Source organism: Lottia gigantea, assembly GCF_000327385.1.
Source record: "Lottia gigantea unplaced genomic scaffold LOTGIsca_115, whole genome shotgun sequence".
Classification (NCBI taxonomy): domain Eukaryota; kingdom Metazoa; phylum Mollusca; class Gastropoda; family Lottiidae; genus Lottia; species Lottia gigantea.
Window position 1 is genome coordinate 346,290 of NW_008707123.1, and position 18,338 is coordinate 364,627.

Genomic DNA, 18,338 nt, shown 5'->3' on the forward strand with positions numbered 1-18,338 from the left:
AAAGGCAAAATAACAATAACTTCCTGGCTTGGATTGATAAACACACCAAAATTGTCCTAGAAATCGTGGGTTCTTGGGAGCTGTAGGCCCTCTCTGAATCCATCTGCACAATATCAATCTATAACGGTTGATAGCAACCTTTCTTGTATCGCGGAAGTTTGCAAATGCTGCGAGCGATTTGACCGGATTGTACGTAAGGTAATACAGTATATAAGTATTTACAACTATTGCGCAATAAAGCCTTCAGGTTAATTAGGAGAAAACATCCCTTTAAATCTACAGAACAATGGCTTTATTTATCAGAAGCCACATGATTAAATTAATTTTTGCAAAATAATTTTGATAAACTGTTCAGGTTACATATGATTGATTGAAGGATTTCACATTCTGGCACATTCTGTTTGAGTAAAAAATGAGTGGCACTTGCCGTTTCCTGCATAATTACGTTTAGTGTTTCTTTCTGCTGTGATACAATTTCATTCGTAAACAATGTACATGATGAAACCAAGTAATTGAAAACGGGTTGTCAAGTATATGTGACATTTGTTGCTTTTCTTCGTGGCACCTTCCGTGTCTGCATATTGAGCCCTACTTTCCAACAACTCATTGGGCTGATTAAGAATATAAACGCACTAAGATAGCTAAGCACTAAGCTACTCACTGTCTCATTTGCAATTGTCAAAGGGTCCTAAGTGCAGAGTCTGTAACAAAAAGGCATTCCAATCCTAACAACAAGCCGCCTTTCCCATGTCGTTTCATCGTAAAGGAACCTTGACAGGCAACGAAGGTGAAGCTAAAAAACTGGGTTAATGCAACGCTTACTACTAACTCGTAAAAAAGGTCATAATCTGGACATTTATGGTGATGTATCTAAAGGTATTTCAAACGCCTTGAAAATATGAGAAAAATGTCAGTAAATTATACAATATTTGATCATTTAATCCATTAGAGTCATAATTCTGTCATAGAAATCTCAAAAAATTGCCAAAATGTGAGTTAAAACCCCACAAAAATGTCATGAAAATTAATAGTTTTAATATATATCATTTTTGCCACTTTCCCGAAGATCCAGATCAATAACTTTGTCAGGTTTTTACATGATTATGTGTTTTGTAGCTTTTTATTTGGGTATCTGGGTCAAAGTGATCATTCTAGCTAGAGGTTTAGGCTCGTACATTGTAGTCCAGCTGTGCTGAAAGTCACTGCACTGAGCTGTTTATTGTGCTCGTCCAGAAATGTAAGAGATGTCTACCCTGGTCAATAATAACTATCAAAGCCAAGGTGAGAATCAGAATAACCTTCACTCTCAACAGCTAAATTGCCAAATATATGACCAGAACGTTTCAAACTGACCTCCGCCCGTTTCGAAAGCAGCCGACCTTCGTCAACAATAACTATCAGAGTCAACAGCACCACTCCAATCGCCAATCGTTGACAAAATAAGCAAGGCGCTGTCGGTGTAATCAAGGATCTTCTATAGAGAAACCTCCCTGGATGTAATGGCTTGCTTGCTTGGTTGGTTGGTTGATAGATGATAACAAGTTAACGTCTGGATAATGGATATCATCAAGAAGACCTTTTCAAAGGAATGACATACACTACTCGACAAAGACAAATACTTTAAAGGTGTTTTAAGATATCAGATTGCCGAATCCTTTCTTCCCAGATGACCTAGTCAAAGTTATTACCGTAACAGTGATCCTTATGAATCTGATGTCCCACATTCCTACTTGGCAGGTACAACATTAGCCATTTGATCCTTTGTTACGGAATTTCTACGACCTACTTCCGGTTATGTCTACGATTACAGCTATGGAGAAGTTAGAAGGGGTATGGGCAGGAAATTTGGAGATCTGAGTACACGATGTTCAAATTTTTCATTTTAATGAGCTCATGCATGCAAGATTCACAGCACTATTGGGAAAAGACCAAACCTCTATCTACCACGGACCTACCATTCTCATCAAAAATATAATAGTTTAGTGGTCTATTATGCATGTCATATCTAATGTTCAATTATTTAATTCGTCAAATTTCCTTATGTCCTTGATATGTCAACACGTGGGGGAAGAACACCCGTGTTTCAATATGAAACAAAGGGGTCAAGGACGGTATACCGTTTTGTCGTGCACTTCTTGAATTCGAAACCACTGCCGTTTTATATCTGCTAAGAACGGCGATGCGCATTTCACTGTATCAAGGCTTATAACATATTTTACATACACTGTACTTGGATAGACACATTTGAAAGATGAATAAATCAACTGAGGTGGCTTGGGAGACGAGGCCCGAAGGAAAAGTGCCTATTGATCCTTAAAAGGCCTGAGGTGTAGGGGGCATGACCCAGTGGCCCAACCCTCAATGCGCCTCTGTGTATATACGTTCATATACCATATGGAGATGGGGTCGTCAAATCCAAGAACAGAGCTTACCAGTCGGGACTCATTCCGACTTGAAGGTCACCTGGCGTTGCAGCTTGGTACGAGTTTACTCATATCCAGACGTAAACAATCCGATATATCAGCTGCTCTTAAACTGTCAGATCGATCAAACCAAACTATATATCATCTTGTAGCAATCTAAGGAATTCTTATGTCATCATTTTAATGGTAAACGAACTCTTGCAGATTCAATAACTATACATGTATTGGGTGTCTATATAAACACAGATATCTTTGTAGACGTTACAGTAAGCGAGTCCTGAAATGTGGACAAGATGTCGCATTGGTCTTGCAGTGAGTCCTCTAAAAAGCTGAGCACACATTATCAGGACAAGCCAAAATAAGTTGCATTGACTCTTCGAAAAAGATACCCAAAAACTAAGCCGAAGAGTGCCAGTACTTCTATGTATCTATACCCATATACTCCTGTACTGAAGCTAAAAACTGCTTTTGATTTGTGTTAGACCACACACATTGTACCAGACCAGCTGATAGGCTTCATTCCTCGCGACATATTAAATTCATCATCTAAAGTAACCGTCCAAAAAAGGTATGAAAACTGTTTTTTAAATTGCTGGTTTTTCGAAGTTAAAAGTTTCGATTTATCACCTTTTCATAAAAGCATTCCTATGTCACCCTGATGTGTAATTTGTTATTTGGAGCATGAAAAGCGGTTAACGAGTCTATCCACGTTCATCTTAAAGATACCACAGTACGATACCCTAGGACGTGGAATAGAAACGAATGGAGTTTTACATCCATTTGGACCGGTTTTTAAATCCACACGACTTGCACCACTAGAGAGCTGATCTACGCCTTATTGGGCTAATGCAACGAGGTTGTAATGTCTAATTGCTGGGCGATGAAATGTGGGCTTTGGTCCCACTCAGCTACATGTTGTAGGGCTAGTGCAATGAGGTCCAGACTGTGTCATGTTACGCCGCCGAAATCAACTATTGGTGCACCTTATGGGATTGGGGTACCTTTGTACAGAATGTTGTACAATAATAAATGCACAAACCGAATACACAATACTGTCTATGAACTATCCTCACGAGACACCCAGTTGACAAAAATACTCGTAGATTCGCAAGGTGACAATAGGAATTTCCGAAGAATATGCACTAACGTGCTCTAGTTATTTGAATCACTCAAGGACATAGATCTTCGTGCTATAAACCCAGCTGATACATACAAATTGCAATCACGGGACTCTGAGTAACGTAACAGCTGGGCTATGACACTACTGGAGTAGTCTTGTAGACCAGTCTCTCTTGTCAAAGTTACGTATTATATACCCCTAGACGGTTGCGGATCTGATGATCGAGTCTTAGCAGAAAGTGAAAGTTTTAGCTCTTCAGGAGCATAAAAAACAGTTTGAAATGACCTTCGGAAGATGTTAATACGACTCAAGGTTATCTACGATCGATCGGGCTGATGATACAGATTACAAATGGAAGTATTGCGTGTAGAATTTAAGGCATGAAATGAAAAATGTCTGTGTCTACTATATCTATTGCATTTCAATTTACTCTTCGTGTCGTAATAATTGAAGAGTCTGAATAAGCTGGAAAGATGGGGTGTCTTCTCATGGCGCCAGTCCGCATCATAAATGAAGTATTGAAGTCAACATCTTCTTGAGGACAAATCATTTAAATGGGGGACAGTAACTGAAGAAGCAGGCTTACAGAAGTAGAGTAGTAAGGGATAATGGGACACTTTATGATGCAGACTAGTGCATCAGTATGCCCCCAATAATTGCACACGTACACATCCTGTTCGTATTTTGAATGCATGAAAATAGACGGGTATTGTGGGTTTGCGGGCGTGTGTGTGATGGGAGAATGGGAGATGAGCTATTCCAGGTAAATCGTGCATCACAGAAAAACCACCATTATTCATACACACACCTGTACCAGTTCCTTCTGTTGAAAAGTGAGTTATTGCCTTTCGACCACCGTAATCATACATGCACCATACTCGACTCATTGAGGCTAAGCATGCTCTGATAATTGAATAAGTCCACATCCTGTCCGCATTTCAATGCAGGAAAGTGGGCGAATTGATAGACTTATTCAGTATTACCCGCGGATTACTGATATCACAGAATAACAAAACAATTACTATATATTATACTTATATTTCAATCCTTATCTCACAGCACGAGATATTGCCTCGTTTTCGATTGTAAACAAACCTCGTTTAGTAAAGTATATAAACACAAGCACATGGTGTAACGGACAGAAATCCCTCGACTACGTCATAGGGGAGATTCCTGATATTGTCTCGTGCTACAGTTCTGTGATTGATTCACCGAGTTCTCATAGAATTGAAGCCAATTCTACTCTGGTTCCATTCAGAGAGTGTTGACGTTCTATTGCACGGAGTTCCCGAAATTTGTTCTTGAATCATACAGTAAGTTCATTTTATTATTTAGTTTTTTAGTTATTGTAAGCATAACCCTTGACATGATCGGAATTGATTTAAGGATGTCTCGATACCTTTGCCGCTGGCGGTATCGCTCAATCACTGAGAGGCAAATTGCGTCATAGCGTTATTACCGGACTGAGTATTGAGTCGATCCACCCACTTTCCCACTATCTTTATCATTTGCAGTGCACTTTGCTATCAGATATGCACATGTAGTAATCTCGAGCACACACATTTAGAGCATTTAATTTTTTGATTTACAAAGTCGTCATAAATATTTATAAATTTGACAGGAATAAACCCTAATATTATTTATTAATGTACAAAGTTTCGAACCCTTTGGCATCGATTTACCTGGCATTAAGCCAGTCTTTTGAACAGGATTTGTCAATACGTCAAGGATATGTGACCTTCCGAGTTCGCCAGGGTCTTAGTTCGATTAAGTAACTAAAGGTTGTGTAGTTTGTGTCACAAGGTCTTAAAGCGACACAAATTGAGATGCAGCTCATAAGCTACAGGGATCGGACGCATTTTTTGTTATTTTGTTATGTGTACATATTGGTAAGAGATGTAGTAAGAGGGCTGTGGTGTTATTCTGGTGAACGCAAAGGGCATCAGCTGTAAGGATTGATAATCTCCGAGGTGACAGAGAGTGCAAGGAGGGAGTATGTCGGTCATGCCATGAACAAGCCTTGGCATCTCATAACATACAGAAAACGGTCAGCGTATAGACCTCTTTTTAATACATGTACATAGAAATACTTGCATTGCAATAACTGATTAACTAAGGCAAAGAATGATAATAACAGATCTGACTTGAACCTGTCTGGGACAATCATGATACCTCTGATAGTAATGGACTAGGGATCTACTTATTACGGATGGTATCTGTCATTTGCCTACTCGTGCTAAAAGGCTTTTACAATTACGTTGAAAGTATTAATAATTGAAGTAGCTCATGAACTTGTTGCACTAAACAACATTGATTCAAACAGAGAATTCCGACCTACAATTCCCAGAAGACCTTACCATCGCAATTGGTGTATGTTTTTACATCTACAACAGTATTCATTAGTAATGTTGCACTATTTGTACTGAAGATCATCTACAATGAATTAAATCTTTATCATCTAATGCAAAACAACCAATCAATAACATCTCCGAGTCCACAGCTTTCGGCATCTTCACCATAATGACCTTTCTCTGTGTTGAACGCCAAGAACCATAAACCCTTAACTGTCCCACCATCCAAGTCCAAACCAAATGAGCAAACCTTTTGGGCACACATCATTGGTTCTCTTTAACTAAATTCATTGTTGTGTTAGTTCCAAACCAGATATAAGATCTAACGATGATTTATTGCCGTTTCGACTGTAGAAGGACACTTAGTAAATTGATACTTGTAATAACTCTGGATTGTTACTCAATATAATTTGTTATTGTCGAGATTGGTTGTCCGCCCACCACATTCCCTCTTGTAGCTTATCAAATACGAGGAAATACTCATTATAAGTTTGGATATCTCGAAAGGAACGTCACATATTGGGCTAATGCAATAAGATTCCGGCTGTACGATGCTGAAATTAACTATTGGTACACCTTATGGTATTGGAGTACCTTAGTACAGAATGTTGTACAATGTTAATATACCAACCGAATACACAATATTGTATATGAACGTAGTCGTAGTCGTAGATTCGCAAGGTGACAATAGGAATTTCGGAAGAATATGCACTAACGTGCTCTAGTTATTAGAATCAAGGACATGGATCCAAAATGAAATGCAATTAAGGGCTTTACTTTACCCATTTGTAAAGGTCTATGGTCGCTGGGTGGTGCAGATAATTCATTAAGATCTCTACATAACTCGTTAAGACAGGCAACATTTTACTTTTCGGCCATTGATGAAGGGAACCGCCACACATTAACTGTTCTGAAAGAGATTCTTACAATTGGTACGATCGGTTTCGTTATGTGAAATGCCCAATAGGAATATTTAATGGTACCTCGTCAGTAGAGTTACACTGGTAAATAGAGAACTGACGACAGTAACTTGTTGATGTCTGATCGCCCACGATATTTACCAGTCTCTCTAGCTTATCTATAGTATATCTTATTTATTATCATTTCCACTTCACGTAATCGCATTGTCTACGGACTGTTTTAATCATATGGGAACAATTAGAATAGCAGTGCGCAATGAGTGGAACTTGTAAACAATTTTTGTTTGATAAAATTACTCGATTACATGTTAACGAATATTCACCACTTCCTCGGGCTGCTAGTTGAAGGTGGGTGGCATGTCATCCATTCCATTCTCTTTTAAACTCTGATGACTAAAACAGACCACGTCATTGGGTTGTTGAGAGTAGGTGGGTGTCATGACTTGGAATTGGAACCCATTCATCCATTTTTAACCTCTGAAGACGAAAAAAGACCAAACGTGTTTTGGAATATGTAATAAGACTTTCTGAAGAATATTTATCACTATAAACCGTTTGAGAACAACCATTCCCAGAAAATATCACTTCATGAATATTCAAGCCGATTTCACACCTGCCTGCTTTCTATGTTTAGAGCAAGTCATTCAGAAAAATAACTTAATGATTCCACCACCCACGGGATAATATATGAAAAACCATCTCAGTAGTGGAAAGGGTGTACATATGTATGCGGTATGTGGACTCTCTGAAAAAGACACTAAGATGACAAAACTCTAAAAATGAGTATGATGACAAACCCAAAGAAACGTCATTAGCTATGAAGACTCTTCGATCAAAATAAACAATAATACCAAAAGGGGAGGGTGGAGAGGGGTCAGCAGCTCCCCCCCACCCCCCCTCGCAGCACCGAAAGAAAGTTTTTCGGGCAAAAATCTCACTAACTAGGTTACTATTTTGGGCAATCTCAGATATTTCGCCCCCTCAGACGTAAACTGTATAAACCTGCAGTTAAAAAGATCGTATAGTTTAAGAAGATTTAATGTCTGTATGTTATAAATCATTTAAAGATTTTATACCATATTTAGAAATAATTGAAATAGATTAAGCAGAAAGACCAGATATAATGATCATAAGATTAGAATTATTTTCCAAAAGATTATATCCCAAAAACAGAAACGTTGATATACATGGATAACAGTGACATGATGAATGCTTATCGTGAAATCTCGTTGTTTTCTGAATCCAAAATAAGGCGTAAAACTTCATTTATTTCATTTGCTTCTTAATCTGTTCATCAAGTTCGAAAATTCGTTACTACGGGATTAAATCAAAAACAAATATCATGCTGAAAAATGAAAATATCTTTATAACTGTGTCTCTGTAGATTGTTAAGATTGCGAAATGATTTTGAAGACAAGATGTCTCTGTAATATTCACTGTTACTCATTAGCCTGAGGGATCGTAGTGTTAGTGGTGAGGGGGCGGGGGGGGGGGGCCTTGGGGTTTGTGGTGGTAGCGGAGACGACGGGCGAGGAGGCGGGGGTGATTCTACCTTTTGTTGTGATACTTCTTTCGGATTTTTCAACCGAGTCCCCCTCTGTCAATCATACAGGGAATAAGACGTGTAAACGTTGTTTTGGCAGGATTCAGCCCTGACATAGTATATGTTGAAGAGCTGAGATAAGCAAAAACCATCTTGTCGTCCAGATAAGAAAAGACTAGATTCTTCTTTAAATTTACAGATGAATTTTCCTCAAGGTAGTATTAATAATCTTGTCGGATACCGGGTCTAAAAATAGATGTAATCCAGACAGAACCAGTATAGCTACAATCCGGCAGATCGATTGGAAACGACAATGGTATAATGGTTCAGGAATCGCTTATTGTTTTTAGATCACAATAACAAATTATCTGATATAAATAGAACCCAGCTTGGTTAATAAATGACATTCATTAGTGGACTCTAATAAAAGGTTCGACTAAACACCAGGTATAACCATGGAGAACGAAAATAAAATCTTGAACAAATAACGTTTCAAAACTTAAAGAAATCACTGCAGGCGGAACGGACGGCAAAGTAGGGCCCATAAGCCATAGAATGGTCAAGTTTGGCTCACTGGCATTTCATTTTATATTGAAAATAATAGAAGGGGGGTGGGGGTGCAAAACCAGACCAGTGTTAAGTTTGCCCCTCCAACCCCCCGTCTTTAGAAACGCCACTTCCAAGGAATTGTTACTGAATCATTTAAAGGAACAACATATAGGCAAGAATCTTAAAAATCGTATGATGTGCTTTGACCTAGTTGATGATGTAACTAATTCAATCATTGGCTGAAAAGTCTGATTGACAGGTTGATATACGACCTAGTCACCGATATACAATTGTATGCTAATGTATCTATACCTATATACCTATGTTTACTAGTCATATATCAGCAATTTTATACTACAAACAGAAAACGTACATTCGTATAGCTGGTGCTTGTTTATCACATATAATAACACTGCCTGTATGAGCATGTGAAGCATTGAGCAAATATATTCAGAAAGAGTATATCCCAATATCTAGTGCTCCCTTTATAACATTGATAGTATTCTGTATGGGCATGGGGATCATTGAATTAATAGATTTAAAAAGCTTCCAGCTGGTTTTTCCCATTGCCTTGTGGTATGCAATAAACTCGGAGCTTTGGAGATCCAAAATCATCTATGTCCATTGAAGAAGAACTGGGAAATAAGCGACCAACCATGGACAATGCATGCCAGTCTTCTTGGAAAGAGACACTGTTTTCAGTGCACTCAGTACATCTGGTCTCTTAAGTGCCATATTGAACATGCTTTCATTGAAGGGAGACATAAGTGCAGATAAGACGCATAAGGCACTGTAGAGCTAGCAATGCCTATCAAACACACCCAGAAACTCCAGAAAAAAACAACCCTGTTCATGGCCGGCTCCTGTAGAATATATGGTGATACACAAAGTTTGTCATTTCGATAAAGAGTCACCAAGGTTAATAATGTTTACTTGGTATATTTGTTTGTATATAAATATTTTCACGACAGACTTATTAGATTGTTTACTGTCGGCAGTAGGTCGGACATGAGTCAGATGTATGTTAAACAGCTGAGAAGCCTGTAGAGGACAATCTGCTATTCGAATCAATGATCTATTTTAAAATCTGAGTCTCATAATGAATACTCATTAGCACCAAAACCACCAGACCATTAGCACCAACCTGCATCATCGAATAATTCTCATTTCTAAAACAAGCTAATTCCTTATTCTGACCCATGTAAAATAAAGAGTTTATTATTATTACTATTAAGCTGTATTGATCATACGCTGGATATTGGAAAGGTATTATCCCATTGCTAAAATATGGGGTAGGGGGAGCAGCCAACCCAAACCAATGGCTCAACAAGATAAGTGGAGGTCCGGTGGACTTAGTGGATTGGGGCCCTTCCCATGGGGATGTTTTTTTACATATGCTCTCGTGCATTTTTCTAAGGGAGAGGGCTTCCACTTCTTAGGTTCAACCAGTCCCTGTACTAGTTGAGTCACTGACCAAGTCATTGGTGAGTTCAATGCGTCCAAGTATGTAGCAGCAGACTCTTTCTCCTTCACATTGACTGCAGAACAGTAGGACGTAAAACTGCAATTATTTCAATTACATTGGCATGAAAAGGATGTTTCGGTTTGAAGACTTGTTTATATTAATAGCTCTGTTTTGAATCACTATTAATATGAATAGATAAATCACGATATTACATTCCGGGGGTGTGATATACGAAATGAAGTGCGTGGGTTAGAATATAAAGGTTGATTTCATTATCTGTAGAATTTATTGTTTCAGTTATTAGTGGAAATGGTAAGGTAATGCTAATTGAAAGAGATAAAACAAGGGAAATTAAAGCGATTGAAAATATCATAGTTGAAACATTTGTCTGGATAGAGTTTCTCTAAGACCATCACAATCTAGACCCTGCACGGTCCTCTTAGGTCAATTAGGATAATCGCAACACCTGGTCATTTACAATACTTTGCCAGGTCTGTTGCCTCCTCAAGTATGACCCTGTATGACCTGAATGACCCTATAAGTAGGCCAGGGTGACCCAGTTCAGTAGATTTTGTTTATGATTTATCTCTCGATTACCCTGCTGTCGTCTCAGTACACAATGTACTTCACCATAATAAAGTTGTTTTTATTTTGTCTGAATTACGACTATTGTTTATAATGTTATAGTTTAAGGGAGGTAATTAAGGACAGCACTATCTTCAACAGGTGTTCTACTAGATAAAATGATCCGAGATTCTAAGTAGCTCTTGGGGCGGGACGACGGTGAAGCTTACATGGCTTGCTCTTCTGTTGTGATGAGTAAACTCACGTGGAAACTCTCAAGTTCTCACAGACACGAAATGACATTTGAATAGAATTCTAAAGACAGATTATACTTTATATTGAATGCACGTGCATAATTGTATAAAGTAGGTCAACGGATTAAATCACCTGTACATTACATTATAAAAATAAGACAGCCAATAATCCAAAGGTGCGTTTTTCTTCTGAAAAGTATAACAGGCATCTCAAATGAAGCTATATGAATTGTATGGAAGAAACAGAAGTCGATATCGTTTTAATATACCACACTTAATGATGAAGGAATAAATCACCCCGACTAACAGTCAGACAAGACTGATATATTGTAAAGGATTGGAAAGAAGTTCGTATTGAATGATTTATGATGTTACTCAACGGTAAATATAATGTTATAATGTAATACGAGATGAATGATGTCTCGTGGCAAAAAGAATGTAAACACACGATTTAAGTATTATTAGTTACAGTGAGTGCCCTTTCAGACTTGAACGCATATCTTTGAATGGTGGTTCGAATTCAGGTATTTTGGCTAATTTTACCCTCTGTTTGGTTGTTAAATGCTGTTCCAAGCATCAAGCATACGTATACCCTGCACAACCTGTTGCACAAACCACTATAGCGGAGCTAAGAGATTTATAAGTTGTTGAATACAGTAATCATTGTCGTCGAGCTAAGTGTTCGTATTACCACCCAAGAGTAGTGCTTGCAGGCATACCCTTCATACCATTTACTAATAGCCACTACTTTTTTACAAACCGTGGAACAATCAGGGCAATGTAAGATAGCTTTTAACGTAACATATTCACGTGTCCTTACACATCCATCCAATCTGCATCACGTGTGTCATATATCAACTCAATAGAAACCTATCTCCCTTTCATATCACATATCATCTCTCTGAACACAATAAGAGTACTTGAAGTGCTTGGTAAACATATTTTCTCATATCATGGGGCTTTATTACAATCTTTAAACCACGTGTCCTATTTTTAAAAGACACATGGTAAATATACAACCCACAAAGGTGACTTACTAAAATTAATAAATAATATTAAGGAGTATATGAAATTTTCATTTTTAGACAAATGGCCTCTTGAAGATCAAATAAAACGGTTCGCCCATTGTATTGAGATAGTTGACGGACATTGGGAAAGTTTTTACTCTTGTACAGTTTTCACAATTCATATACATAAAGCATGCTTACCATTTTGGAGCATCAGTTTATCGACTGCGGAATTCCTGAAAAATAAAAGTTGAACATTGTTATTATTCTCATCTAAAGTAAGAACTCTGCTCTGATGATCCTGCGAGTAGTTTTGTGGATGCTGGCGTATCTAATGAATCGTTATGTGGGTGAGTAGGGGTCACAGAGTTGTAAAGAGGGGCTCACAGCACCTGGTATTTAAGAACTCAATGACAAAAAATTTGACAGTTGGCGGTCCGGAGGGGGTGGGTGGGTAAAGCCGGAGCGTAAGCTGTAGACGAAATAGAGCACTCAAATGTAGCCTAGATAATAACATCAAGAGTACATTATCCCTAACTTCGTATTCTTATAGTACACTTACTTTGTAATAATCCAATAAGCAACCTGCCTTACTGACCTTAAGAAGTCAGTCAGAGCTTTGTGGATATGGACAAAGAACGTATTGATCTCCAGCCAATAGGCCTATATATTACATATACTCATAATGCTTTTAATAGTGTTTTTTTAATGGAAATGACACACTTCTTTCTGTCGTGACACGATTGGCATGATTAAGATTTCCTTACAGAGTTTATGGCAAGGGATGTCCGGCGAATGTTTATAGATGTCTTGTCACGAATCCTACGTGGATGCTGTCTTACTCATTTATGTCACGATCATGTGCATTTGTATATCCAGAGTGTATCAAAATGTTCTGACATATACAGATATGACAATTTAAAGGCATTTATTGAACGGGAATAGTACGCATATCAAGCTTCAACAACCTCTGATTAAAGACTTGGCCTCATTGCGTTCCTCCACATCGATGTATACTGAGCAATTCAAGGGCAACACTAACTAAATAACTAAATAACCATTCAATACAACCATCGAGCAATGGCGCTTCTATAAATTATAAGGTGGAGACAATTGTTGCAGGAGAAAAATTATTGGGATATCATATATATGTTCGGGCAGTGAGGGGTTGAAATGAGTGCTCCAGGGGTGTTTGGACTAAAGAGGGTTGGGAACCACTGGCCTAAACTGTCCATCTTAAATTGCCTCTTCACTTTACTAAATTTAAACAACATTTATATAAATATAGATATGACTTGTATTGTATCGATCCAGCATTAATTGGCCGAGATCGGGAAAAGCAAGCTAATACGACGCTCGTAATGCTTTTCCCTTGAGGCCAATCGACCTATATCTTACACTATGTACTACTAGTATACATACTGCGGTCAATATCCGCTAAACCTAAACAAGACAAATATATAGGTTAAGATATATATATTAATATATTGGATGTGTGCAATCTGTTATGTTGTCATCTGATGTCTTACTATTTGTTTACAAGGAAAGAAGCACCGAATATTGCCGTAAACACGACTGTATCCGCTTTGCAATCTCTTTAGGGTAGGATGACTTGGTGAAGGTGATTCGGACGAACCTTGCAGGTTGGTGAACTCTTTCATGAAGGCATTTTTGGTATCATAACGAAACGGAAAACTTGCCGATACTGATTCTATTGTTTCTTTGATAATTTTGCAGATATTGCATCTCAGATGGCTTAGCTGAAACATACGCAGTGAAGCTCACCAATAAGCGTAGTAGCCATCTAATGAAAAATACGATATATGGCCCCGTATTCTCGAAACGATCTTAGTTAGGATCGATCCTAGTAGCTTGAGACAGGTATTAAGACATCCTAGTGATAAGATCGTTTCGAGAATACGGGGTCTTAGGTCCCTTGAGAAGTTGTATGTCCTAATTTCATGATTATATTAGAAAATACGTCATTCAACTAATTGGGATTACGTGTCAAATCCATGCAAAATCAAACACCGAGTTTTTTTAATTTTGGGAGAAGTCGTAAGCCACAGTAGGGTTGCCGTATTTTGTTAGCTGCTATCGGACTTTCAATAAGTGTTGGTTTGTTTTTAAAATAATCTATCTATATCTATCGCAGCATGGGTTTCACCGAATCTTACAAAATGGACAAAATATGTCGTTCCCACCGCAACCTTGGAACCGTGCCATTAAAATTATCTCAGAGCTAGAAAACAAACAAATGACATTTGTTCAGAATTTAAAGAGAGTCCACGATGTTACGTGTAGACCGATCAGCGATAGCAGAAAGAAGATATACCAAGTCGTATGCGTTAATCTTAATTCCAGACCAATTTGCCTCAGACACCATTGAAAAGCAGCCTAAAATTAAGTTTGCAGGGTTCGAAAAGAAGGACCAAGCCATTACAGGTCCACTGCAGTCTTTGGTCGACATCATGATCAATATATAATGCTTTCCACGATGCTCATCAGTACAGCTAGTGAAATGTAAAATGGATATCAATCCTTGCCTATGCTGTGGACGCGCGTTTCGGAAATACAATGCTCATCGGGACAGCTAGTGAAATGTAAATTCAATCCTATGCTTCTGTTCGCTTTCTGTACCTTTAAGTTTCAATTCAAATTCAACTTGCATGCGGTTATTTGATAATATAATGTTCTGAATAATCTTCTATTTCACCTCGGCAATTACAACTTGATAAGACATGCTTTAAAAACTTCCTGGGTTTATTTGTGATAATTTCTAATTTCTACCTTCTGATAAATTCTGTAATAAATTCGACAGACGTGCCTTGATAAACGTAGTTACTTTCTGTTTCTACGACCTTCTCATTCATTCACAGGATCGACTGTTCAGTGTGCTAGGTGTTGCTTTTCATAAACACATTCTCTTTCAACGACTTCACATTAGTAGGATCGACTGCTCTGGTAGGTCGGGAGCACTGCTGTTCGATGACTTTAGGAAGTAGTAACTCAATGTGTTTGATGTTGCTTTTAGCCTAAGTCGCTTTTCTACAACTTCAGTGAGTTCGATTGTTATGTTTGGAACACCAATGCTCAGTGATTTTAGGAAGTACTAGTTCAGTGTGTTTGCTGTTGCTTTTGGTCTTGATTTGTGTATTTCAGATGTAACATTAGCGAGTTCGATTGGCAGCAGCAATGTTCATTGGACTGTTCGTCTGATATTTTTATTCTTGTATTGGATTATGTTATATTCGCAGCTCTGTTCAACACTGAGTCGTATTGGATATATTACGTATTTATGTTGTGTTTTTTCGCATTAAATAATTGGACGATCTTTGGTCAGTGCCATTTATCTTCGACTCATTGATAGCTCTGTTAGTCTGACACCGATTCTTCTTGAAATATTAGAATTTTGGCTGGTTTTGATCGAACTGTTATATGAGGAGGTTCTTTGTGTGCTTCGTGAAAGTATTCTAAATTCACCAAGATTTACAGCTTTTTACAGATGTGTTTTAAAATATACAGTAAGATTGAATATTCTTCATTTGCATGTGTGCCTTATTAGGAACATATGTAACGATTTTATGGCCATTTTAAAACGATGTCTGCCCCAATTAAAACCAACAAACACCAATTTCTTTCCACAGGGAGTGACGAAGTAACACGGCATGAAAATGATCTCATGGCATGCTCACTCTTTTGGGAACACCTGATGTAACTGTAAATGGGTTTGTCAACTTGGAATGAATATATTGAGTTTATCTATTTCAACATATTCGAATTAAAAGCCTGACAAAGAATCGCGACGTCTTGTCTGTCGGTGAGCACGTAGCTCTCCGATATCGACCCAAGTGCTGTCCATCTACACAAACACAAACAAAAGATATATCATTATAAACAGTTGTATCTGTCGGAAATTAGATAAATATAGAAAGGAATTGGTCGGAATCAGTAGGCTACTAATGTAATAATGAAAACACCAAAGAAACAATATTAGCAATGTTGACTAGGGTCTGTCAAGAAATCATTAGAATGATCAGGTTATTGGAAAATGGCAGCAGGGCGTCTTAGTGTTTATTCGAGTTGTAGGAAAGCTTTAATAAAATGATGTTCCATTCCGGAACATCTCATGACACACTGTGGTGAGGTTCGTCGTAGCCTTTTCCATTTAAAAGAATCTATACAGTAAACTGGTCCGCCATTCCATCTAAAACTTAGTACAAAGATAGGCAAACACAACGGGGACCAGTCTATCTACACAGTTACTATTTTTTTTTAGTATATTCATGTCTTAATCTTGAAAGATTTTTGTTTTCTCTTTTCAGTGGGCGTACGACCAACAGACACAATGCTGATAAAACAGAACATCAGAGTTCCTCCCATCATTCCTTACGTTACGTCACTTCCTGGGGGACGTGACGTCATCATTGACTACCTAACAGACGACCAGCTCGAGGAAACGTTCCAAATGATCCAAGAGGCGGCCAAAGAGGGCGAGGGTTTTGGAATAAACGAATTTCCCAACATAAAAGAGTTTCAAAAGGAAATTGAAGGAGGGCACAATTTTGGGATCACCGACAAAAAGTCAAAAGAGCTCATAGCAGCATTTGTGATCACTGTGAGCAAGTTCTACCGAGGATCGAAAGTTGCGGATCCCTTTATTATAGTGAGGAAGTCAGAACGTCGGAAAGGAGTCGGAGAATTTTGTCTTCGTAGTGCCTTAAACCATGCCATGGACTTGAACTTCATTGGCATGTACGTAGACTGTTTCAGCAACAACAAGGGAATGATCAAAATTGTGGAGAACGTAGGTGGTTTCTCTCGATGCGGATTTTTGCCCATGGCTGGTCAGATGAACGACAAAACCTTCATTGGGTCCATCATTTTTTACCGAGACCTGCACGAGGAGGAATGACAATTAGTCAAACGGGGGAAGAAGAAATACCAACAGACCTTCTCCATCGGTGATGAACATTTGGAATGCACGGTTACGTGCTGCACTATAATCTAAGCAGAAATTTTAGGGAAGTTCGGAGTGCGCGGGCTCGCACAGGAGCTTCAACTTTGTGTTGGGACGATATATAATTCGAAATTGGAATGAAAATTGGTGTTTTGGAGACCGCTGATGGAAGTGGTTAGGTGATATTTTAGAATATGTATAAGATTTTGCCGGTCAGAATCAAAACATTTCGCGGAAGTAAGAGTAGCCTATATTGCGGGGCAAATTAAGGGATCCGTTGCCTGAACCCTGAAGGTGTTCGGAATGTAAAAAGGGGCATTATGGTGAGCTATATATTAGCAATTATTCGTATATATCTTTGTTTATATTTGAAATTTAGGACCCTTTCTTGTCAATGTATAGACCGATCGATCTTAGCCCTAGGACGTCCTAGAATCAATGTTAGAAGATAAGAACCTAGGACATCCTAGCGCTAAGATCGTTTCGAGAATACCTGGCCATATAGGACAGAATCTTGACAGTATAGGTCTATGTTACTCCCTCGGTGGGAAATTACAATCATAAGATAAGTTGTTGCAGCATTATTACGAAATATATATTATAGATATTATGTACATTATGTTATCAAAATAAAAGCTATATCATTCGTTGTTCCTTTCGTATATTTCATGCTGGTTTTGGGTCGTGTTAATACAAAGTGCACTGAAAGTGTGAGCATCCCCTGCGGCATCGTATGTTATTTACTCTGCACGAAATGATATTCGTGTAACATAGAAGCTTGTTATAGTGATGAACAGTTGGAGAGGACGTTCCAAATATTGCTTGCAATTTGTCATCATGGATTTTATACGGACAGAGGGAATGAGGGGGTTGGTGTCGCATCCAATGTTTACATTCAGCAAAATACAGTTCAAGGGAGATAACTTAGTAAAAAATACTATTACCTGCAGATCTCTAAGGTTACTAATATCTTAAGACTTTCTACGTCTGAGAAGGGAAATAATTGCTTGTATAGGAACTCTTAAGGAAAATATCCAAGGCTTTTTCCCACTCGATTTAAACAAAAGTACAATAACTACCGGCACAAGTTCAAGGGAAATAACTCCGTCCCTATTTTAAAATATACCTTCAGTATGGCGAAACGTCAAATTTGCTTGGTTTGTACGCCAATCATAACTTACC

The 18,338-nt window shown here is 38.2% G+C and overlaps 1 protein-coding gene across 1 annotated transcript; it reads left to right on the forward strand.

Moving 5' to 3' along the window:
* Positions 1 to 2,716: 2,716 nt before the first annotated feature.
* Positions 2,717 to 17,806, forward strand: LOTGIDRAFT_237687 (hypothetical protein; the record flags this gene model as incomplete). Its single annotated transcript, XM_009047660.1, has 2 exons — positions 2,717 to 2,735; positions 16,522 to 17,806. 2 exons carry the CDS (start codon positions 2,717 to 2,719, stop codon positions 17,109 to 17,111), a joined length of 609 nt encoding a protein of 202 aa, XP_009045908.1. The 3' UTR covers positions 17,112 to 17,806.
* Between the last annotated feature and the right edge of the window lie 532 nt (positions 17,807 to 18,338).